This window comes from Astyanax mexicanus, chromosome 3, assembly GCF_023375975.1.
Source record: "Astyanax mexicanus isolate ESR-SI-001 chromosome 3, AstMex3_surface, whole genome shotgun sequence".
NCBI classification, from domain to species: domain Eukaryota; kingdom Metazoa; phylum Chordata; class Actinopteri; order Characiformes; family Acestrorhamphidae; genus Astyanax; species Astyanax mexicanus.
This window is the reverse complement of record NC_064410.1, coordinates 12391310-12416790: the sequence shown is the minus strand read 5'-3', so window position 1 is coordinate 12416790 and position 25481 is coordinate 12391310. Positions and strand designations below refer to the sequence as shown.

Sequence of the window (25481 nt, the reverse complement as noted above, 5' to 3'; positions counted from 1 at the left end):
CCATTTTTAAAACCAGGGCGAGAATCATACCCCTAGACCAACGAGCCGGATGTGTGCAAAAATAAGTGCAGTTTTTCATCCTACTCAGTCATACCTTATAGACAAATAGATTAGTTTAACTATGGATTTTTTTTTTATTACTTTGTACATTTGACAACAATGTATTTTTCCCTATACCATATAATACAGTTCCCCCCATTTGGTTCTGCTAAAATGTAAGCTCTCTTTCTCTCTCTCTCTAAATGATTGTTGGGGTGACGACAGCAAAACATGGGATGTGATGGTTGTGAGCAGTTTAGATGGTATTGGAGTGTACCGTGTGGCTCGTTGGTCTAGGGGTATGATTCTCGCTTTGGGTGCGAGAGGTCCCGGGTTCAAATCCCGGACGAGCCCTGCTTTTACTTTGAAAGTAAATGTAGTGCTTTGACAGAATCAAATCCAGGAGTAGAGATGAATCCGTGTATCATTCGTTCATTTGATATTCAATTGAGAATCAAAATCGGAAAATTAAAAAACCAATTCGTTTTTTCGTTTTTTCGTTTTTGAATATAATACCAAAAAACGAATAACGGCTTGTATTTTGTATTTTTATTTGGTTATCCAAACAAAAATTGGAAATTTAAAAAACGGACCAGGAGCCGAATTTGATTTTGATTTTGAACTTGACCCATTTGTGTGCCCCGGAAGTTACTGATTTGTTTATTCTTGGTGGGTTTCTGTTGCGCGGGAGTTCACTGCAGTGTTATCTACACAGTCTGTATTGCTGTAGGCTTTGGATGGAGTTGAGGATGGAGAGTTTTATCTTGTTCAGAGGAACTAAACGAGTTGCAGTGAAAGAAGACGATATGACAACAGAAAAAATCGGCAGGATCTTTCAGGTGTTTGTCTAACGTTCCGTAGCTAAATGAACTCCCGCGCAACAGAAACCCACCAAGAATAAACAAATCAGTAACTTCCGGGGCACACAAATGGGTCAAGTTCAAAATCAAAATCAAATTCGGCTCCTGAATCCGTGTATCATTCGTTCATTTGATATTCAATTGAGAATCAAAATCGGAAAATTAAAAAACCAATTCGTTTTTTCGTTTTTTCGTTTTTGAATATAATACCAAAAAACGAATAACGGCTTGTATTTTGTATTTTTATTTGGTTATCCAAACAAAAATTGGAAATTTAAAAAACGGACCAGGAGCCGAATTTGATTTTGATTTTGAACTTGACCCATTTGTGTGCCCCGGAAGTTACTGATTTGTTTATTCTTGGTGGGTTTCTGTTGCGCGGGAGTTCACTGCAGTGTTATCTACACAGTCTGTATTGCTGTAGGCTTTGGATGGAGTTGAGGATGGAGAGTTTTATCTTGTTCAGAGGAACTAAACGCGTTGCAGTGAAAGAAGACGATATGACAACAGAAAATACATGTCTTTTTCGCTTAAGGTCGTGTTGAACACAGAACCTTCTAACACTCATTGCAGAACATCGCTGGATCCCCATTTGCTGCAACGTGCACGAAATCTCTTCATGCGTCTTACCACCTTCAAAAAGATCTTTAATTAGGCCAGAATGTGGTTCCAGTCCGGCCATGCTGCCTACAGCAATACAGACTGTGTAGATAACAGATAAGCAACAGAAACCCACCAAGAATAAACAAATCAGTAACTTCCGGGGCACACAAATGGGTCAAGTTCAAAATCAAAATCAAATTCGGCTCCTGGTCCGTTTTTTAAATTTCCAATTTTTGTTTGGATAACCAAATAAAAATACAAAATACAAGCCGTTATTCGTTTTTTGGTATTATATTCAAAAACGAAAAAACGAAAAAACGAATTGGTTTTTTAATTTTCCGATTTTGATTCTCAATTGAATATCAAATGAACGAATGATACACGGATTAAAATACAAGCCGTTATTCGTTTTTTGGTATTATATTCAAAAACGAAAAAACGAAAAAACGAATTGGTTTTTTAATTTTCCGATTTTGATTCTCAATTGAATATCAAATGAACGAATGATACACGGATTGAGATGCTCTACCTGAAGAATTCACACCTGTTCTTACCTGTATAACTCACACATTTACTAAGAATTATTACAAAGACGCTGGAAAAAGGTCATCACCTAGCAACAGCATAGCAACCACCCAGGATAACATAAAAACCAGAAGAGGGATACCTTTTTTTAAGCTACCAGTTCATAAATCAGATGTTTAGAACCGATAGATGGCGCTCTAACTACAGGAATCAGACTGAAGGATCTTCACTCTGAGACGTGGCAACTCTGTAAAACATCTGGAGAGCACCACAAAATTAATTTTTTAACGTCTGACTCGTTGGTCTAGGCGTATGATTCTCGCGTAGGATGCGAGAGGTCCCGAGTTCAAATCCCGGACGAGCCCTGCTTTTATATACTTGCATCTATATAACAATCAACCCTGTAGATTAGATAAAATACACAAACAAGAAGATAGTGTTCACACATACAAATATTAACATTAAAATCACTAATAAATGTTAAAGAATCCAAAATCTTAGAAGACTATTTACATCAACTGCATTAGATCTAGATCTAGATATTGTACATAATGTTTAACATATTAAATTCTGTAAGAAGTGATATTAGATATTAAGAACTCCTGGGTTTACCAAATCACAGATAGATGGCGCCGGACGACCCCTGCTTTTACTGTGGATGTTCTGATCTTTAGTAAGTATAGTGCTGACTCAGGATCAGATTCAGGACTAGAGATGATCTGCCTCAATAATACACAGTATGTGATGCTAGGTCTTGCTAGGTAATGACGTTTTTCAAGCAATCTTTGTAATAAATCTTAGTAAATGTCTGAGTTCTACAGGTGAGAACAGGTGTGTATTATTCATTTAATGCATGGATAGAATAGTGTGATGAAGATGTAAAACACCTGTGAAAAAAAGCACATCTGGCTCGTTGGTCTAGGGGTATGATTCTTGCTTTGGGTGCAAGAGGTCCTGGATTCAAATCCCACATGAGCCCTGCTTTTAAAAACGTGTGAAACTAGGAACACACCGAACATATATCAGTGAGCAGGTAAGAACCAACACCAGCCGCATGGAAAAGAACATTAAAAGAGTGGAAAACCTTGATCTTACCATGTCATCTGTTTTGTCTCAAGGGCTATAATTCTCACTTAGGGTGCGAGAGGTCCTGGGTTCAAATCCCGGACGAGCCCTGCGTTTATATACTTGTATCTATATGTCAATTAACCCTGTAGATTAGATAAAATACTCAAACAAGACGACAGTGGTCACACTTACAAGTATTAACATTAAAATCCCTAATAAATATTAAAGAATCCCAAATAGAAAATTAGAAGACTATTTACATCAACTGCATTAGAAATATCTTTATCTAGATCTAGATATTGCACAATTGTAGATCATGTTTAACATATTCCATTCTGCAAGAAGTGATATTAGATATGCATGAGTTTTTACTGATTTTAGCTCACACCTGAAACTGTTCCAATTTCCACAGTGTAAATTTCATGCCACAGACAAAGGCATGAGGTGGTAATTTTGTTGTTTTTATCTACTTGTTTCTAAAGGTTTGCTTCTGATTTTATTGTCTTTTATGCTGTAGGCTCGCAAGGGATTTGGACCCTGAAGCGAAAATCATACCCCTAGAGCAACGAGCCAGATGTGCAGAACAGATGTGCAGTTTTTCACAGGTGTTTTCAAGGATTACCACATCTTCAGGGTCTCCTGTAACAGGGTGGTATATACAGTGTTAGGCAGCGAATGAACAGTCAGTTAATCTTGAAGATTAAGTTTAGTGTTGAAGCAGGAATAATAGACAAGTGAACGAATATGAGACACTTCAACAAGAATCAATCTGTAATGTTCCAGACAATAACTGGGTCAGAATATCTCCAGAATATTAGACAGGTATTGTGGGGTGTTCCCGGTGTGAAGTTGTTTATGTTTCTCCTGATGATATTTGAGCGTCTATGTATTTTTTTCTCCTCATCTATCACTCTGATCTTGACGGATATGGTGGGTGATTTAGCCGGTGGGTTAGGTAGGATCAGTTTCCCAGATTGGGATGAAGCCTAGTTTTAGAGTCTATTTACCTTTAACAGAAAATCTACTCTACTCTACAGCCATCAGCTACCGTAATAGACGCAGTAGCTCCCCTACCGTAATGCACTCAATATGGGAGCCTATTACATCAATATGTGGAATAAATATGTTCCACACGGATTTCTGTAACATATGCGCCATCTATGGGTAAGTACTAAAAAGTGCAAAGCATCAGACGCTTTATTACACACATTATTGAACACGATTATTTTAGGAATTACTGTTAATCATTAGTTTATCACTATTTATAATGTATAATGTTCCTAAAAGAAATAGTTTTAAATAAGGGTAAATCAGAATTTTCTAACTTGTATCCAGACAGATTTTTGAGGTTCTTTGTCACATAAAATCACCATTCTATTATTTTTTAAAACAAAATTGCCAAAATATGTACTACTACAGTCTCTCCAGCATGAGCATTAGTGGACACTTTTTTTTAAGTATCCACGTCCTGCATCATCTTAATTCAAATACATTTTCTTCTTAATAAGTTATCTTTACTGCAGTAAAAACATCAAAGAGTTTTGCAACTAAATTTATATTTCTGAAATTAGTGCTAAAATGTTTGTAAAATCAGATGATAATTTCATTACAGAGATTTAAGAAGTAGTCATCATCCATTCCACACACACATACTTATTAATGCAATAATTATCCAATGGGAGGCTTTTACCTATTTACTTATTACCAGGCTGTAACATTTTTTTCAGACAGTGTATGATGTCAGATTATCTATTAGGACAGACATGCTTTACCACTTAGTAAGGTGTGTGAATGAGTTGATTAAGTAATTGCCATGATCTGGTCACATTTTGAAAATTACATCTTTTTAAATTGTGGCTAAGACTATCATCTAATTATCTCATTCTCACATCTTACTAAGTAGTGTATTTTATCTAGTATTTCCAAGGTTAATATAAGGATTGTAGAGACCTTTATGTATGTGTATTTTCTGAGCCGTGACAGTTACTGAACATAATATTAACATTTGAACAACTTTTAATATTGATTACTGAGAATTTCATTTAGTCTTTTTAATGTTTTTTGTAGATTATATCTGTAACTGATCCAGGATCAGTTCTGCATCCTCCCCTAAAGCCCAGTAAGGTGTTCAGATGATGTTCTGAAAAAACCCCTCATATGATCAGAGCATGTACAGGACAAAACGAAGAGCACAGTACTGCTGGACTCAACAGGTAGATGATCTACATTGTTTGATGGGCTAATTGATGATTGGGGTGTGTGTGTGTGGGGGGGGGGGTGGTTTGGGTGTGAAGGCAGGGCTCATCCGGGATTCGAACCCGGGACCTCTCGCTCCTAAAGCGAGAATCATACCCCTAGACCAACGAGCCAGACCCCCCCCACCAAACACCCCCCCCACTTTATATATAAAAAAAACTTCATATGTAAAGTTTTCGCTGTTCTTGCTGGAGCTCAGCAAGCTGCTGCTGTTCTCTCGGCACTTTATATATATATATATATATATATATATTTGTGCTGGTTTCTTTGTTTTTTTTCTGCTGGAGCTCAACAAGCTATCCATCATCCTGCTGCTGTGCTCTCAGCACTCATCACACTATTTGCTTCTGCATCCCTCCCATCATTCTCTCAAAGAGGACTGTCAATTCTATAGCTGCAGCATCTGTTTCTGCTGTCTGCAGCATCTCCTTCTCTTTCTGCTGCATCCTCTTCTTTTTCTGCACAATCTCCTTCACTTTCTGCAGAATCTTCTCTTCCTGCAGCTCCATCTCCTTCTCTTTCTGCAGCTTCATCTCCTTCTCTTTCTGCAGCTTCACCTCCTTCTCTTTCTGCAGCTTCATCTCCTTCTCTTTCTGCTGCATCTCCTTCCTTTCCTGCACAATCTCCTTCACTTTCTGCAGAATCTTCTCTTCCTGCAGCTCCATCTCCTTCTCTTTCTGCAGCTTCACCTCCTTCTCTTTCTGCAACTTCATCTCCTTCTCTTTCTGCTGCATCTCTTTAATTTTCTAATGCATCTCCTTCAATTTCTGCTGTATTTTCTTGTCTGTCTGCTCCATCTCCTTCTCTTTCTGCAGCATTATCTCCTTCACTTCACTCCAATCTTCTCTCTTTCTGCAGCTGCATCTCCTTCTCTTTCTGCTGTATTTCCTTGTCTGTCTGCTCCATCTCCTCTTTCTGCAGCATCATCTCCTTCACTTTCTGCACAATTTTCTCTTTATGCAGCTCCAATCTTCTCTCTTTCTGCAGCTGCATATCCTTCTCTTTCTGCAGTTCCATCTCCTTCTCTTTCTGGAGCTTCATCTTCTTCTCTTTCTTCTGCATCTCCCTCTCTTTCTGCCGCATCTCCTTAATTTTCTGATGCATCTCCTTCACTTTCTGCTGTATTTCCTTGTCTGTCTGCTCCATCTCCTTCTCTTTCTGCAGCATCATCTCCTTCACTTTCTGCAGAATTTTCTCTTTCTGCAGCTCCAATCTTCTGTCTTTCTGCAGCTGCATCTCCTTCTCTTTCTGCAGCTCCATCTCCTTCTCTTTCTGCAGCTCCATCTCCTTCTCTTTCTGGAGCTTCATCTTCTTCTCTTTCTTCTGCATATTCCTCTCTTTCTGCTGCATCTCCTTAATTTTCTGCTGCATCTCCTTCACTTTCTGCTGTATTTCCTTCTCTGTCTGCTCTATCTTCTTTTCTTTCTGCTGCATCTCCTTCTCTTTTTCCTGCACCTCCTTCTCTTTTTGCAGCATCTCCTCTTTCTGCAGCTGCATCTCCTCTTTCTGCTGCATCCCCCTCTCTTTCTGCAGCTGCATCTCCTTCACTTTCTGCAGCTCCATCTCCTTTTCTTTCTTCTGCATCTCCTTCTCTTTCTTCTGCATCTTCCTCTCTTTCTGCTGCATCTCCTTAATTTTCTGCTGCATTTCCTTCACTTTCTGCTGTATTTCCTTCTCTGTCTGCTCCATCTTCTTCTTTTTCTGCTGCATCTCCTTCTCTTTCTGCTGCACCTCCTTGTCTTTTTGCAGAACCTCCTTCTCTTTTTGCAGAACCTCCTCTTCTTTCTGCAGAATCTCCTCTTTCTGCAGCTGCATCTCCTTCTCTTTCTGCTGCATCTCCTTCTCTTTCCGCTGCATTTCCTCTTGTTTCTCCTGAAACTCCCCCTCTTTCTGACTAAACTCCGCCTCTATCTGCTTTAAGTCCTCCTCTTTCCGCTGCAGCTCCTCCCGTTTTCGCTGCATCTTCTCCTTCCTGCGGGACTGTTTTCCTGGGATCAGTTTTTTCAACCACTTAAACTCCATTTCGAGAGTACACGCTGTGCAGTGAGCTCAGTAGTGTAACGCGAGCGAATGCGGGGACTATTTATAGTCCCGGGGCTATGACGTCATATTCGTTCTAGTGTTATGATGTCACGCGCCTTAATGCGCGGGTCTATTCACAGCTGCCGGGCCACGCTGTTCTCTTGACCAATCAGGAGTGCTGTCAGCGTTGCTAGAATACGGGTCAGGATTGCCTGCTGGGATATAAGCGCATGCGGGCGCACAACAAAAACGTGTATTGTAACTTAAATATTATGAATTTATTATATGTAAATATAATATATATATATATATATTGCACTTTAGTTATCTGAACTTAAAATGTATTGTCAATATGACTACAAATTGTGGAGTTTGTTAAGATAACTTATTATTTCATGTTTGTTTCTTAAAAAATAAATTCAGATTTTCAAGTCATCTGAAATCACCAGAGTAATTTAACCCACGTAAGCGCCTGAAGGTCTTTTTTCAACGTGCGGTATGTCAGCGCAGGGGGCGTGTCTGTAGGATACAGAGCGTCCCTGAAGTCCATCATTTCATTCTGGTGAGAGTTCAAATCTGGCGGGCATTTTATCTTTTGAGGTAAGTTTTTTAATCTCTTCAGACTTTTATAATGTTTTTGAGCCGGTAGAATGTTCTTACAGTTCTTCTAAGGTGGCTGATAATATGTAAGGCACGTAGCTAGCTGGCTAGATGTAGCTAAAATAATTGTTTTCTGGCCTTCGGTAGCTAGCTAGCTCAGTTTATCTGCTAATAGCAAGGTTAGATGCTAGCTAGCCAGTTAGCTACACAGCTAGGCTGTTTGTACTTATGTTTGAGAGGCATAACTCTAGATAAAAGTAACTATCAAATATTTGGACAAATGTTGGCTAACCTAGATATGTTTGAAGATAGGGTATAATTATCCTTGCGTTAAGTAAGTACAGCTGTGCTGAGTTGTTTAGCCGTTCCACCTTAAAATGTGATTCATTTCTGGCGCCGCACTTTATTTAAGGTGGAACAGAGAGTAACGTTACTTAAATGAGAGGCTGGCAGAAATACGTCAATTTCACCTTCACAAAAGTGCAACACGCTAGTATTTACCCTGAAGATATGATGGATAGTTTAATATAAACACTTTTTAATTGGGATAGGAACGTTTTTAAATTTTTAAACTCAGGGTCTGCTGAGGTTAGTCAGATAAAATGCAGAGCTTCAGAAAAACATGTTAAGGTAGGCGACCATTGACATTTTTTTCGTGTTGCTTTTTCGACTACTTTAATGAAATCAAGGGTCCCGGTGGGTTCAACAGTGTATTTGTTCAAAAGTCAGATTATAAATCGAGGAACGTTCTTGAATTTAGCCTTACAAATGCAGAGCTAGAGGGCTAGCTGCAGCTCTAACCTAGACCAGCAGTTTCAACAAATGCTGCCGATAAGAAAAGCTAGTTTACTGTACTTTTCCTCCTTTCTACAGGTTACTAAAGACTGCTACACTAGCTAATTAGTACATTTATAATCTCATTCGACTTTAGCAAAGTTCAATAATTTACAGAATATTATTGTGGCTAGATTAATAGATAATCTAGATATTGTCTAAAAAACAAAAATATTTTCATGAATCAAGTGCAAATTATGGGTCTTTGCATGAATACAAAAAGCAAGGCTTTACCGCAGCTGAATGTTAACTCATCTTGCCTTTGGTTTAAAATCTTAAAAAAAAAAAAGAAACCAGGTTATAGACTGGCTGATAAGGTTCTGAATGAATGGGCAGCACTGTTCCTCTTAACCAAAGCAAGCACCTTTCCTTTCTTAATATTGTTTATTAATTAATAAATATAATAATAATTTTTATTACCGTAGATAGCAGTATCTTTACCAAGCCATAGTAGAGGGTGGCATATAATACTTAAGGTAAACCAATTACAGTTGCCAGGCGGTGCACGTCAAACACTATGGCCCACCTTGGAATGTCTGGTATAAAAGAGTATCTTCTGCTATACCAATCATGTCAGAAATAGTCCTCTTTATTTGCAACAGCAAGTTATTTCCCAGATAAAACAGATTGACAGTAAATGTAATTACCTAGCCTCAGTTTCTCAAAAAAACATTTTTAATGTTAAGATCTTATTAAATGGTAAGAGTTGTAGGTAATGCCTGCTGAGTTCAATTCTAATTTGAACTACAACTCTAAAATCCTACAATCTTTAATGAATACAATGATTATGATAATTCTGTGATTTAGTTTATTGAGTACTTTTAATGCTTTCAGTACTTTTATTTTGTATAACATTTACAATGCAGAGCTTTCATCCGTAACTTTTACAGTTACAATTGCGTTACATCTACAGTGTGGTATTAATACTTTTACTGATAGAAAAGTTTTGAATGCTTCCTCAACATAAACATCTCAACATAAACATGATTTAGTTTTATAACATGATATCGTTGTAGCAGTTTGTATTCATTTTTATAATTATTTTGTTGATATTTTAGGGTAATTGCAATACTTTTCTTAGATGATTATTGTACCTTAAAATCTCTTCCTGTTGCAACCCTAATTGCTTTCTAAGATTTTATCCTTTAGGTTGTGATCTGATGGTGATGGAGTTGTTGGTGCATCAAGTGGAAATGTAAGCTTTGCACTTACTTCACAAACAATCGTCAAAAAATGTAGGTCCAAAACAGAAGCTTAAGAAAGCTAAAAAGTCTTAAGTCAACTTTCTTCCAGATGTTCCTGAAGGCAAGACGCAGAATGTGCAGGAAGAGGAGAGGGCACTGCATTCAAGCACTTAGCAGCCTCCTGTCTCTGCTTGATGATGATGTGAGTACATGTATAGAAATATATAGGCCAGAACACGCCATGCACACTCACCTGCCACACATTCTTTCTTATTTAGCTCTTTTTTTAATGTGGACTTATGTGTGCTTTGCCCTGTGAGGGGCCAGTCTGTTCACAACTCAGGACACAAAGGAACAGCCATGCCAGCTGAAAACTTAGGTTAAACTAAGTGATATACATTTGGTCTTGTTGGATTAGATTATTGGTAGCATGTACATAGAAATTTTCATCAGATTTAGTTTGTATACATACGGTTCTATCATCAGAATGTATTCGGACATAGCCAATGTTAATTGTTTTATTTGTGGTGAAAGCTAATGTGCACTGTCGCTTTGTCTTAAGAATGTGCTGTCTTCAAAAGAGTTCAGTTCAAAAGAAAAGGGCAGTCATTCTGAGAGGCCTTCCACATTTTCTCAGGGAGGATTCATCCAAACTTCTAAATATTGCTGAGGTAAGCTTGACTGGAAAGTTTTGTTTTTATTTTTCATTTTCTGATCTTAGTATATTTTATGCAGTCAAAAATGCATGCTTAGTAACAATGTTAGTTATTAAGGGTGTGATGAAACACTAATATCACGAGATGAGACATGATATTGGGTTCACGAGAACGAGACGAAACGAGATTTAAAAATAAAATTTGAAAGAAAACGTCAAAAATGAAAAATGGCTTGAGTTATGACAATCATATAACGCAAACTTAACAGACTGGTTTCTCTCACATTGATTCTATAAGAAATAGAAATAAGAATAAAATATAAAAATAAAATGTTTCTAGGTCTTATATAGTGCAAACAATAAGTGCCAACCACAACCAGTCATATTAAGACTATGGTTTGTGTTTTTTTCTCCTAAATCTCTTGTAATTTAACTATGCATAACCATGACCAGTCTTATTAAGCCTGTGTTTGAAGTGCAAACAGAGACAGAACATTTTTTAAATACAGTACAGAGCTAAGGGATTAGTACACCTGCCTATGAAACTGTCACGTGTAGGATTTACTTACAATATTTACATATGGTTTGTGTCTTGTTGGTCATTCTGTTACCATATATTGTTTCCACTGGAGCCAAAATGCAGCCAGATATACAACTTAAAAGTAGCAGAAGCATCTTCTATGCAAATGCCCGAATTTTCCTCTTCTGCTGAGAGCTGCTCGCACTGCTCAGCCATCATACTATCACCATCGCTACTGGGTTGCCAGATCTCTCTTAAAAACTCCACACTTTTTTTGCCCTGCAAGACAGGTTTAAGCCTGACGAGAAATATCGTCCGTTTTAATCTCGCGAGATCTCGTGCCACGAGATCTCGTCACACCCCTATTAGTTATGCTTAAATTATATGGATTTTGTATGTTCTTCTAATGCACTCTAAACTGGTGGCCATTTATACATATTGTAAGTCTTGTGGTCAAATGCATAATGGCCCATCTGTATTTTTTAAACGTGTTTAATGCCGCATTGCTACAGTTACAGTAGAGAGTATTTTGGACTCTTGTTTAATCTACGAGGCACCTGGGCCATGTTCCGACTCCCAAAAATTCTGTCTAGTGAACAATGCATGATCAGTTCACCTACAGCTGTCCAATGGGGCACGATTGTATGCAGTGTGGTCAAAATAATCTTCTTGTCAGATTGTTTCTATCGTATTAGATCTACTGATTAAATATAAGTACATTGTATTTATTACATGCTTTATGTAATTGTATGCAATTGTAGTCCATCTGTTTGTTTGTTTGCATACTTTATAATCCTTCTCCTTTTACCCTGTGCTTCAATACTCAGGACCCCCACGGGAGTGACCACCACAGAGCAGCTGGTGTTTGGGGTGGTGGATGGTTATTCTTAGCACTGCAGTGATTAGCGTGGTGGTGGTGTATGAGGTGTTAGTGTGTGTTGTGCGGGTACAGTGTGTGGATCAGATACAGATCACTGACCTCCACGCTGTTACCCGCTCCTACCTATTGTAGCTGCTCCAGCTCTAAATCTGTTGCTGCACAGTTTGTGACTAAGGTGTTTGAATCAGACACAGCAGTGCTGCTGGCATTTTTACTCATACCAGCACAACACAAACTAACACCTCATACACCATCACCATGCTAATCAGTGCTAATCACAGCAGTGCTGACAATCACGAGCCACCACCCCAATAGTAACAGTAGTAGTAGTAGTAGTAGTAGTAGTAATAATAATATTAATTAAAATGCTCTGTCTTGGTCCTGTGGGGTTCTGACCACTGAAAAACAGGGTCAAAAGTGGACTATGGCTAAGATAAGTGGAACTGAACTAATGGACAATAAGAAACAAGGTGTGTGTGTGTGTGTGTGTGTGTGTGTGGTAGATTAGTTAACTCAGTATATTACTCTTTCTCACTTCAGACTACAGAGAGTGAGGAGTAAATATTGGTATCTTGCTGATAAGAGAAGAGGAGGACGTCATTGATTTTCAGAGGTACCGGAAGAGCAAATCATCCTAAATGGCATTCCTGACTTTCCTAATGCGGTAGCTATGCTTGTTGGTCTGCTATTCACACTTAATATTGATTACCCCAAGGAACTACTGAAATACGGAAATACTTCACTGTCCACAGTCACCAATGCTTAAGAGCTAATGTTTAAAAGTATGTGTTTCGTTTATTATTATGCTTATTATTAACAGAACATTTCTTTTATTACAGGATGTAGAAATAAAGTTAAGATCTGCCGGTGGGTATATATATTATGTCTTTCACTTTTGGGGTTGGCTCCGCCCCTGTCTCCAATGTAGGACCTGCAGAGCCCAGATGTATCAAGTCCTGGGCCGATGACAGGGCCTACGCCAAAGACTCTACTAGAAGAGACTGTTCTTTATATCCTCTTTATAATATGTATCTTTGTTTTGCTAAAAATGTTAAAACATTAAATTGTTCAACTAACAACATTTCTTCCGGAGTCGAATAGTAGAAATGAAAGTGCAGCGTAAGTTCTACTAAAGACTCCAATGCTACGTCACCTAATTACCTATCCAATCAGCTGTTCCCTTCTGCCTTTAAATAAGATCACTCATTCAGTACCTTTGCTGCATTTCAGACGCTGATGGTCGTTCTTACTCTCCTCCTTCCCCACCGCCACCAGGTTGGTCCCGTTTGGTTGCCCGGGGGTTGGCTCCACCCCTGTCTCCAACGGACGACAGGGTCTGCAGAGCCCAGATGTATCAAGTCCTGGGCCGATGACTGGGCCTACGCCAAAGACTCTACTAGAAGAGACTGTTCTTTATATCCTCTTTATAATATTTATCTTTGTTTTGCAAAAAATGTTGAAACATTAAATTATTCAACTAACAACATTTCTTCCGGAGTCGAATAGTAGAACTCTTAATAGTCTAGATGGAAACAGGGGTCCACGAGCACATAGTGGATTTTTTTTCCCCGCCTGTTTTTTCTTAAACTTTGAAGTTTCTATTTTATGATTCTGACAGGTAACAGGATGAAATAATGTCCCATGACATTTATTTTTAACCCTTTAATGCACCGAAAAAAATTATGAAGAAAATGGCTTAGCTCCTTGAGTTAACAACCTATACAGACAAACGAGCACACTTTTCCATTAAATTCTGGGCTAAGGAATTTAACAGAATAGTTATTTTAAAGTTCTTGACACATTTTGACTTAATTCTGGGACAAAAATATCAAAAATTTGCAGAAAATGTTAAGTTTGCCTGTATGTTTCCACATTATACTAAAATCCTGTGCACTGGATAAAACATCTTGAGATGTTTCTGAATCTACTTTAAGATTATGACAGGTAATAGGACAAAAAATGTCCTGTGGGGCTTATTTTTAACTTTTTACTACATCTATCCCAATTCCGAACCTAAAAAAAGATGAAGAAATTGGCATAGCTCCTTCAGTTAAAAACCTATACAGACAAATGAGCACACTTTTCCATACAATTATGGGACATTGTGTCAAAATGTGTCAAAAACTTAAAAATAACCATTCTATTGAATTGCAATAGAATGGTTATTTTTAAGTTTTTGACACATTTTGACTTAATTCTGGGACAAAAAGATTAGCATAAAATGTTATGGTCGCCTGCATGTTTTCACATTATACATTATATTCACATTATGAAAAGTCTACTTTTAGATCCTGACAGGTACCAGGATGAAAAATGTTATTAGCTGCAGAACTAGTTGATGTTAAAATTCAACAATGTACTAAAAATAAACCACTAGTATAGTGGGGTACTTATAATTTTAATCATCATTATCACCATTGAAGAGATCATCAAAGTATTTCTGTCCCCTCTCCAATCAATTCTGTCTCTTCTGCTCTTGCAAAAATGTCAACAAGGAGGGAAGATGGGGCAAACTGACCAGACCGTCTCCAACACCCCCTCTTCCAACCCATGCCCTGACCGTAAGAGTTTGGCCTTTCAGATTTTGGCTGATCTGTCATTTTTTAGCAGGCTACCCTGTAGTTTATGCTGTGTACTTTAAAACTTGCATCCAGGGCTCTGTTAACACCCACCATCCTTTGCAGCATCTTGGTTCTCACAGCATTAATGGAGATCAGTTGACCATGGATATCTTCTGTTGGAGCTCATTGCTGACCTGCCACAATGTACAAAGCTGGCTTAAAGCCACCTGGAATCGTATGTTTTGCTGCAGCTTCTTCAAGGGAGCTACTTTTCCCTTGCCCTTGAGAGCACTGGTGCAGCATAGTATCCCAGAAAAGTACTGCAGCATTTAGATCCCAGAGGTTCAGCTAGCTCAGAGACATTCACTAGCTTACTATGCAAGCCAGTTCCATGGTCAAGAATCATGGTAAGGTTGACATTTTAAGTGCAATTCTGACACAAATTCAGCCTTTCTTTCTTTAAATACAAATCCACACACACAGATTTTCTGTTCAGAGATTGGGTGATATTAAAGCAGTGCACTGGACATATTACTTTTCATTGTGGCACATTTTCCTCACATCTGTGTTTAAAAGCATTCTCGTGAGAATTACATTTAAAAGAGGAGTTCATGTTTAAAGTACCTTATGGTGAAAAGCAATACAGCTGTGCCTTGATTACATTTCAATGTGTATTTTATTAATGTGCAATGTAATGTAATGTAATAGTAGTTTTGCATATTATTTTGGCACTTATTCTGCATGTTAGTGAGGAAAAGCAATGCATTTTGTGGACTGTTTTTACATTTTTCCACCTTAGTGTTTGCTTTTCAATTTTGCACCAATTCCTCTCCATAGTTTTCTTTATATACAGAGCACAAAATCCAAAAATCCAACATAAACAAGTTGTAAATAAAATGGTATTCACATTTTTGTTATGCCAAAGTTAACTTTTATTAATAATCCTTTTCTTTTAACATTTGTTTATTAAACAGGAGTATATATGTATTCAACATTTACAAATAGTACAATGTATCTTCCCAAATTTTAAATAACACAAATAGTAAACTAATACAGTAACTCACAAACAATAAACACACTAATTAACCTTATGACTCAATAGCATATCATAAAACCCTGATATAGCATGATTTGCCCAGTCACACAGTCTCTGACCTGCAGGTATCTAAAAAAGTGACTAGAGGGTAGGTCATATCGACTCCGAAGTTGTTCAAATGAAGCAAAATTGTCCCCCCATGTAGAGGTCCCCAACTGTGTGGAGACCTAAACACGTCCACTGTGTAAAGGTAGCATCTAAAATGGATGGGGTACATAATGAGACAATGTTTCTTCCTTAAATTAAGATTTTATCTGTCGCCAAATACCAATTGTTGTATGGATCAATATATTACCATTATAAATAGATTTATCCAAGGCAGTTTGGGATAGAATTATTGCACTGATGTTATAGGGGAAGCAATCTTGTCTCTCCATTGCGATCCACTTAGGGTGTACAAATGTGTGATCTAACCATATACTGATAATTCGAAGAACGCAAGCCCAGTAACAAAACATGAAATTGGGGAGGGCCAACTCACCCTGAATCTTTGATTTTTTTGTTAATACGATGAACTTTATAATCCCATATGAATGGAAGGATAATTGAGTCCAAACGCTTAAAAAAGGCCTTTGGGAGAAGATGGGAATATTCTGAAATAAATAGAGTATTTGTGGCAAGAAGATCATCTTTATAGTGTTGACTCTACCAACCATGGAGATAGGAAGGGATTTCCAATATTGAATGTTGCCTTGCAATTTGACCAAGAGAGGGAGAAAGTTAGCTTTAAAAATAGAGATTTATAGTGTTTCGTGAAGACTTTTCCCAAATATGTAAATCTATTCAATGTTATCTTAAAAGGGAAACGTTGAACATCTGAGATATCGTTTAATCTGATTGGCATTAGTTCACTTTTAGACCAATTTATTCTATAGCCAGAAAACTGACCAAAATTTGAAATTAGTTCGAGAACAACTGGGATTGAAGACTGTGGATTGCTTACAAAGAGAAGGATATCATCTGCGAAGAGTGATATCTTACTTATTGTATCTCCCGTACCATAACCCTGAATATCAGTATTACAACGAATGGCCTGGGCTAGAGGTTCTAGGGCCAAAGAAAACAACATGGATGAGAGAGCACACTCCTGTCTCGCGCCTCTGTGTAGATAAATTAGGGAAGACAATTTTGTATTTGTGATTATTCTAGTCGATGTGTTATGATACAGGATTCCTATCCAGGATTCAAATTCATCGCCCAATTTAAATTTAGCCATCTGGGCCTGGGGCTTTACCTTTTGTTTAGCGCTTTAATAAATTTTGCTGAGTAAAGAGATTCATAAAATTGTGTAAATCTTTGATTAATATCGATGTGAGCTGTTAACAAATCACCAGGGGCCTCATGTACTAAGACTTGCGTGGACTTCCTACTGAAAAGTTCCGTACACACAAAAAAATCCGGATTTATCAAACCGTGCGTAGGCAGAATCCCAAGTACTTTCTCTTAGTACATCACAATCAACTTGAAATAGAGCGCAAGTGCAGGAAAACATCACACCTGCCATGTCTCCTCCCTCAATTACGCAGAGTATATAATGTGTGTAATAATAATAATAACAATAATAATATACTAGAGTACAATATGCAAGTCAAGAAGAAAAAGTGTCACAAGACGCGTAGCGTAATAACTAATATTTACCCATGCCTTAATGTATTTATTCTATGGATAATAAATGCTTTCATTTAAATGCTTTAAATGAGTTGCTTACCAAGAAGCCACCCGTCACACACTCAGCTTGTTTTCTTATCTATCCTCTTATGCTCTTGGAAATCTAAAACAGTTTATAAGCCAGTCATCATCATGGGCCAAAAAAACATCTCTCAATGAATTCGGCCATTAGCAATATTTTCCAATAATGCCAACTTTGCCATCTCCAACAACTCCAGCGCAACATTTTATGCATGTTTATATAATCTAGGCTAAGTGGAAACACGTTAAATGATTATTTCAGTAAGCCAATCAAATTGTCTGATTAATTTACTTTATTTTACCCAATAATTACTTACTACAATGTGTGCATAAAGAATATCTTAATAGTTGTAATTTCAATGCATTGCCACTAACTGTCGCCAAAATGACAAATGACAAAAAAACACAATACAGACGTACAAATAAACATGCGTACACCCGAAACGAAAGTGCCGTGGGGGCACGTTCAAGTCAAATTTAGGACATCTGACCGTGAGCCTGAAATATGGCGTACGCAATGTTTTTGTGCGTATGCACCTTTAGTACATGAGGCCCCTGATTTCACTATAAAAATAATAATTCACAATAATCCACTATAAAACCCACTAAACAAAGAGACGTTGAAACATTTTTGCACGTCCAATTTTGGTCTCCTGAAGGTGCAGACTGTGACGCCAGACGACGTCTTTTTTCTGACGTCTTCTGCACGTCCAGTATTGACGTCCCCGAGACCTCCGGATAAGGGCTAATTCTAGTTTAAATTAAGTCGTTGTGGACGTCTTTTCTACGTGAAATTTACATGTATACGTTTTATAGACCAACTACTTTGAGGCTCCCTGCATAACTGTAGTGCCATTTCAGACGGTGGCAACTGTTCCATTGTTCCAGCTTCAGCAGATAACTGGAAACGCATACAAAGCTAAGCCAAACAATAAGGTTCACAACCTTCTGGAACTAGTTATGCACGTTAGTTATACACAATATGCTTTACAAATAAATTGCATTTCAACCCTCTCACTTTTTCCAAAACATGCCAACCTGCAAAGAACTAGTAAAAGCAAGGAATAAATTAATTACCCCCATCTTACCACTGTTGATTTTAAATTGACCCTTTCTGTTTGGGGAAACATTAATATAATAATAAAAATAATGAGTAAATCTCATTTGGGGTTTATGCCTTTATTTTACATCAACATAACATACACCTTAGATTCACACCATAACAATTTCACTAAACATTTACCTTCCCTTAAAACTATTACAGCTTTACATTACACCTTCCCTTAACAATATTATACCTTCCCTCAACACTATTACACCTTTAACATTACACCTTCCCTCAAAACTATTTCACCATTACACCTTCCCTTAACAATATTATACCTTCCCTTTAAACTATTACACCTTTACATTATACCTTCCATCAACACTATTACACCTTTAACATTACACCTTCCCTTAACAATATTATACCTTCCCTTTAAACTATTACACCTTTACATTATACCTTCCATCAACACTATTACACCTTCCCTCAAAACTATTACACCTTTAACATTACACCTTCCCTCAACAATATTATACCTTCCCTTAACACTATTACACCTTTACATTACACCTTCCCTCAACACTATTACACCATTACACCTTCCCTCAAAACTATTACACCATTACACCTTCCCTTAACAATATTATACCTTCCCTTTAAACTATTACACCTTTACATTATACCTTCCATCAACACTATTACACCTTTAACATTACACCTTCCCTTAACAATATTATACCTTCCCTTTAAACTATTACACCTTTACATTATACCTTCCCTCAACACTATTACACCTTCCCTCAAAACTATTACACCTTTAAGATTACACCTTCCCTTAACAATATTATGCCTTCCCTTAACACTATTACACCTTTACATTACACCTTCCCTTAACAATATTATACCTTCCCTTAACACTATTACACCTTTAACATTACCCCTTCCCTCAACACTATTACACCTTCCCTCAACACTATTACCCCTTCCCTCAACACTATTACACATTCCCTCAACACTATTACACCTTCCCTCAACACTATTACACCTTCCCTCAACACTATCACACCTTTCCACTACACCTTCCCTTAACACCATTACAACTTTACATTACACCTTTCCATTACACCTTCCCTTAACATCATTATACTTTCATTAAGATTCTAGGTCCTGAGAGACAGCGGTGTGTCCTCCACGTCTTTGTGGTGCATGTTTGAAATGCTCCGAAGTACACATCTGTATGAAGTCCTCGGTGGCTGTCCCATCACAGGCAAATTAGAAATCTCAGCTAAGCTAGCTAACGCTAAGCTAACGGCGGGAATACACATTTAACACCTGACGAGAATTATCGCCGTTTTAATTCTCACACATCATATTAAGCTATTTTAATTTATTTTTGTCCCACAACAAACTATATTTTAAATTGCCTTATTTATGTAATATTCACATAAACTTACTTCTTCACACTATGGCTTAGCTAACGCTAAGCTAACGGCGGGAATACACATTTAACACCTGACGAGAATTATCGCCGTTTTAATTCTCACACATCATATTAAGCTATTTTAATTTATTTTTGTCCCACAACAAACTATATTTTAAATTGCCTTATTTATGTAATATTCACATAAACTTACTTCTTCACACTATGGCTTAGCTAACGCTAAGCTAACGGCGGGAATACACATTTAACACCTGACGAGAATTATCCTGCCGTTTTAATTCTCACACATCATATTAAGCTATTTAATTTATTTTTGTCCCACAACAAACTATTTTAAATTGCCTTATTTATGTAATATTAACATAAACTTACTTCTTCATGCTATGGCTTAGCTAACACTAAGCTAACGCTAAGCTAACGTTAAGCTAAAGGCGGGAATACACATTTAACACCTGACGAGAATTATCGCAGTTTTAATTCTCACACATCATATTAAGCTATTTTAATAATTTTTTCCCCACAACAAACTATTTTAAATTGCCTTATTTATGTAATATTAACATAAACTTACTTCTTCACGCTATTCAAAATGCACTTGATATTGCCCCCAGTTGCCTAGGTTAATTGTGGGCGCCACAAACTTATATAACTTAACGCTAGCTTAGCGAATTTAGCCAAAGAAGGTTCTTTGATTTAGCTTAGATTGGCTTATCAGCCTAGCTCTGGTTAGTGCATTGACTTAATGACCGGACAATGCTTCTAGCTTCGGTTACAGTAAATATTATTGGCAATACGGTCGTTCTCAAAAGTAATTCCAATTCCATTTTAACTATGGCCACTGTTTAGCTATCGTTAGCTAGCTAGCTAGTTAGCTAACTGCCTGGGAAGAGAGGCAACACCAGCAGGTTCAGATGATTTAAGACCACAGAGCTAAAACAACTAACACTACAAATACATTAACTTATACATATCGTCTTACCTTATAGCTTAGTGGCAGCTGAGTCCGGTCCGGAGCGGAGCTGAGCTGAGCGAGCTGAACTGAACTGAGCTGAGCTGAGCTGAGCTACTGCAGCAGCCAAAAAATGTTGAGCGTGTTTTGCCTCGGCATATCAGAGTGGAGTTTATGATGACGTGCGGTCTCAGCAAATCAGAGTGGCATTGACTGGTTGAAATCAACTTAACAATTTTCCACATAAATTGCATTTCCAAATAAAAATAAGAACATACGTAAATAAATACCTACATTCGTTAATTAATTAAATAGATAAAAAATATAATACTAAAATAAATAATTAGAAATAAATTATGCTTAATCATAAATAATCTATATTCATAGTGATTAACAATGTTGACATACATTTAAAAATAAATATATTCTTAAATAACGTTAATTTCCTGCACCTGTATTAGACGTCCCCATGACCTCCAAAAAAGTGACCTAGTCCGACGTTCAAATGTTTAACTGCATATTGACGTCCAAGTGGGGTCATAGTTAGACGTCCAAATAGTGGACCTAGTTTGTACGTCGTGTAGACGTACAGAATTGGTCTTGGACCGACCAACGCAATATAGACATGATCTGCACGTCCATAAGACGTCTAATGTTTAGTGGGAATAATCAATTTGAGAATATACATTATGAACGCTGCAGTGGAAGGGTTAAAAACTCTCCAAACATCAACCAAATTAGAGTTTTTCATAAATTCTTTTAGAAGTAAACTTGAGCTTGATGGTGTAATTTTACTGGATGATGAACGATACAGATGTATGTTAACACAGTATTTAAATCACCCCCAATAATTAAATTGGACTGTGAAATATCTGGGATCTGATTGAGGACATGCTTAAAAAAGAAGTCCACATTTGGAATTTGGTAATTTGTACAACTCCCCCTGAACAATCACATATCTTCCCTCCCTGTCTGCAATTGTCAATTTATGAACAAATGGAACAGCTCCATTCTCTCTTTCTGCAGCTGCATCTCCTTCTCTTTCTAAAGCTCCATCTCCTTCTCTTTCTAAAGCTCCATCTCCTTCTCTTTCTAAAGCTCCATCTCCTTCTCTTTCTAAAGCTCCATCTCCTTCTCTTTCTTCTGCATCTTCCTCTCTTTCTGCTGCATCTCCTTAATTTTCTGCTGCATCTCCTTCACTTTCTGCTGTATTTCCTTCTCTGTCTGCTCCATCTTCTTCTCTTTCTGCTGCATATCCCTCTCTTTCTGCAGCTGCATCTCCTTCACTTTCTGCAGCTCCATCTACTTCTCTTTCTGCTGCACGTCTTACATGGCACCATCGCTTTATATTCCAGAATCTGCAACACCTGCTGTTTCACAAGCCTATCTATCTTTTTTTGCTGCATCTCCTTCTTTTTCCGCTGCATTTCCTCTGGTTTCTCCCGGTTCTGAAAAATCTCCTCCTGTATCTGCTGTAAGTCCTCCTCTGTCCGCTGCAGCTCCTCCCGTATTCGCTGTATCTCCTGCTTTCTGCGGGACTGTTTTCTTAAGATCAGTTTTTTCAACCACTTAAACGCCATTGCGAGGCTACACGCTGTGCAGTGAGCTCAGTAGTGTCACGCGAGCGAATGCGGGGACTATTTATTTATTTACATATCTATGACGTCATATTCGTTCTAGTGGTATGATGTCACGCGCCTTAATGCGCGGTCACAGCTGCCGGGCCACGCTGTTTTCTTGACCAATCAGGAGTGCTGTCAGCGTTGCTAGAATACGGGTCAGGATTGCCTGCTGGGATACAAGCGCATGCGGGCACACAACAAAAACGTGTATTGTAACTTAAATATTATGAATTTATTATATGTTAAAAAAATATATGTATCTTGCACTTGTATTGTAAAAATGCAAAATGTATTGTCAATATGACTACAAATTGTGGAGTTTGTTAAGATAACTTATTATTTCATGTTTGTTTCTTAAAAAATAAATTCAGATTTTCAAGTCATCTGAAATCACCAGAGTAATTTAACCCACGTAAGCGCCTGAAGGTCTTTTTTCAACGTGCGGTATGTCAACGCAGGGGGCGTGTCTGTAGGATACAGAGCGTCCCTGAAGTCCATCATTTCATTCTGGTGAGAGTTCAAATCTGGCGGGCATTTTATCTTTTGAGGTAAGTTTTTTAATCTCTTCAGACTTTTATAATGTTTTTGAGCCGGTAGAATGTTCTTACAGTTCTTCTAAGGTGGCTGATAATATGTAAGGCACGTAGCTAGTTGGCTAGATGTAGCTAAAATAATTGTTTTCTGGCCTTCGGTAGCTAGCTAGCTCAGTTTACCTGCTAATAACAAGGTTAGATGCTAGCTAGCCAGTTAGCTACACGGTTAGGCTGTTTGTACTTCTGTTTGAGAGGCATAACTCTAGATAAAAGTAACTATCAAATATCTAGACAAATGTTGGCTAACCTAGATATGTTTGAAGATAGGGTATAATTATCCTTGCATTAAGTAAGTACAGCTGTGCTGAGCCGTTCCACCTTAAATGGTGATTCATTTCTGGCGCCGCACTTTATTTAAGGTGGAACAGAGAGTAACGTTAACTTACTTAAATGAGAGGCTGGCAAAAATACGTCAATTTCACCTTCACAAAAGTGCAACACGCTAGTATTTACCCTGAAGATATGATGGATAGTTTAATATAAACACTTTTTAATTGGGATAGGAACGTTTTTAAATTTTTAAACTCAGGGTCTGCTGAGGTTAGTCAGATAAAATGCAGAGCTTCAGAAAAACATGTTAAGGTAGGCGACCATTGACATTTTTTTCGTGTTGCTTTTTCGACTACTTTAATGAAATCAAGGGTCCCGGTGGGTTCAACAGTGTATTTGTTCAAAAGTCAGATTATAAATCGAGGAACGTTCTTGAATTTAGCCTTACAAATGCAGAGCTAGAGGGCTAGCTGCAGCTCTAACCTAGACCAGCAGTTTCAACAAATGCTGCCGATAAGAAAAGCTAGTTTACTGTACTTTTCCTCCTTTCTACAGGTTACTAAAGACTGCTACACTAGCTAATTAGTACATTTATAATCTCACTCGACTTTAGCAAAGTTCAACGCCGTAAATGCGGCAGCAGTTATACCTCGAGTACAGAATATGTAACTTATAATTTACAGAATATAATTGTGGCTAGATTAATAGATAATCTAGATATTGTTTAAAAAACAAAAATATTTTCATGAATCAAGTGCAAATTATGGGTCATTGCATGAAACTGTAAATACAAAAAGTAAGGCTTTACCGCAGCTGAATGTTAACTCATCTTGCCTTTGGTTTAAAATCTTAAAAAAAAAAAGAAACCAGGTTATAGACTGGCTGATAAGGTTCTGAATGAATGGGCAGCACTGTTCTTCTTAACCAAAGCAAGCACCTTTCCTTTCTTAATATTGTTTATTAATTAATAAATATAATAATAATTTTTATTACCGTAGATAGCAGTATCTTTACCAAGCCATAGTAGAGGGTGGCATATAATACTTAAGGTAAACCAATTACAGTTGCCAGGCGATGCACGTCAAAAACTATGGCCCGCCTTGGAATGTCTGGTATAAAAGAGTTTCTTCTGCTATACCAATCATGTCAGAAATAGTCCTCTTTATTTGCAACAGCAAGTTATTTCCCAGATAAAACAGATTGACAGTAAATGTAATTACCTAGGCTCAGTTTCTCAAAAAAACATTTTTAATGTTAAGATCTTATTAAATGGTAAGAGTTGTAGGTAATGCCTGCTGAGTTCAATTCTAATTTGAACTACAACTCTAAAATCCTACAATCTTTAATGAATACAATTATTATGATAATTCTGTGATTTAGTTTATTGAGTACTTTTAATGCTTTCAGTACTTTTATTTTGTATAACATTTACAATGCAGAGCTTTCATCCGTAACTTTTACAGTTACAATTGCGTTACATCTACAGTGTTGTATTAATACTTTTACTGATAGAAAAGTTTTGAACGCTTCCTCAACATAAACATCTCAACATAAACATGATTTAGTTTTATAACATAATATCGTTGTAGCAGTTTGTATTCATTTTTATAATTATTTTGTTGATATTTTAGGGTAATTGCAATACTTTTCTTAGATGATTATTGTACCTTAAAATCTGTTCCTGTTGCAACCCTAATTGCTTTCTAAGATTTTATCCTTTAGGTTGTGATCTGATGGTGATGGAGTTGTTGGTGCATCAAGTGGAAATGTAAGCTTTGCACTTACTTCACAAACAATCGTCAAAAAATGTAGGTCCAAAACAGAAGCTTAAGAAAGCTAAAAAGTCTGAAGTCAACTTTCTTCCAGATGTTCCTGAAGGCAAGACGCAGAATGTGCAGGAAGAGGAGAGGGCACTGCATTCAAGCACTTAGCAGCTTCCTGTCTCTGCTTGATGATGATGTGAGTACATGTATAGAAATATATAGGCCAGAACACACCATGCACACTCACCTGCCACACATTCTTTCTTATTTAGCTCTTTTTTTAATGTGGACTTATGTGTGCTTTGCCCTGTGAGGGGCCAGTCTGTTCACAACTCAGGACACAAAGGAACAGCCATGCCAGCTGAGAACTTAGGTTAAACTAAGTGATATACATTTGGTCTTG

The 25481-nt window shown here is 37.4% G+C and overlaps 1 protein-coding gene, 3 long non-coding RNA genes and 2 other non-coding genes across 16 annotated transcripts; 3 read left to right on the top strand and 3 right to left on the bottom strand.

The window, feature by feature from the left end:
* Positions 1-321: 321 nt before the first annotated feature.
* On the top strand, positions 322-393 carry trnap-ugg (transfer RNA proline (anticodon UGG)). Its single transcript has one exon. It is a non-coding gene; the product is annotated as a tRNA-Pro (tRNA).
* A 4999-nt stretch (positions 394-5392) lies between these two features.
* trnal-uag (transfer RNA leucine (anticodon UAG)) lies at positions 5393-5464 on the bottom strand. Its single transcript has one exon. It is a non-coding gene; the product is annotated as a tRNA-Leu (tRNA).
* A 718-nt stretch (positions 5465-6182) lies between these two features.
* On the bottom strand, positions 6183-7407 carry LOC125799326 (golgin subfamily A member 6-like protein 22). Its single transcript, XM_049475826.1, has one exon. It carries the CDS (start codon positions 7371-7373, stop codon positions 6183-6185), a length of 1191 nt encoding a protein of 396 aa, XP_049331783.1. The 5' UTR covers positions 7374-7407.
* A 367-nt stretch (positions 7408-7774) lies between these two features.
* LOC111196849 (uncharacterized) lies at positions 7775-13532 on the top strand. Of its 2 annotated transcripts, XR_007438257.1 has the most exons (6): positions 7775-7973; positions 9943-10002; positions 10101-10193; positions 10554-10662; positions 12587-12659; positions 12886-13532. It is a non-coding gene; the product is annotated as an uncharacterized LOC111196849 (long non-coding RNA). The 2 variants fall into 2 exon arrangements; XR_007438256.1 differs by having other exon boundaries at positions 7779-7973; positions 12587-13532.
* A 4493-nt stretch (positions 13533-18025) lies between these two features.
* Positions 18026-22428, bottom strand: LOC125799339 (uncharacterized). 10 transcript variants are annotated; one of them, XR_007438194.1, is made up of 4 exons: positions 19312-22428; positions 19040-19255; positions 18810-18955; positions 18026-18725 (listed from the first exon to the last, which is right to left on the bottom strand). It is a non-coding gene; the product is annotated as an uncharacterized LOC125799339 (long non-coding RNA). The 10 variants fall into 10 exon arrangements; XR_007438190.1 differs by lacking the exon at positions 18026-18725 and having other exon boundaries at positions 18732-18955; positions 19312-19422; positions 19465-22428; XR_007438191.1 differs by lacking the exon at positions 18026-18725 and having other exon boundaries at positions 18732-18955; positions 19040-19269; positions 19325-19401; positions 19465-22428.
* Positions 22429-22651: 223 nt separating this feature from the next.
* Positions 22652-25268, top strand: LOC111190058 (uncharacterized). The gene is made up of 3 exons (XR_002649003.2): positions 22652-23000; positions 25024-25083; positions 25182-25268. It is a non-coding gene; the product is annotated as an uncharacterized LOC111190058 (long non-coding RNA).
* Positions 25269-25481: the final 213 nt, after the last annotated feature.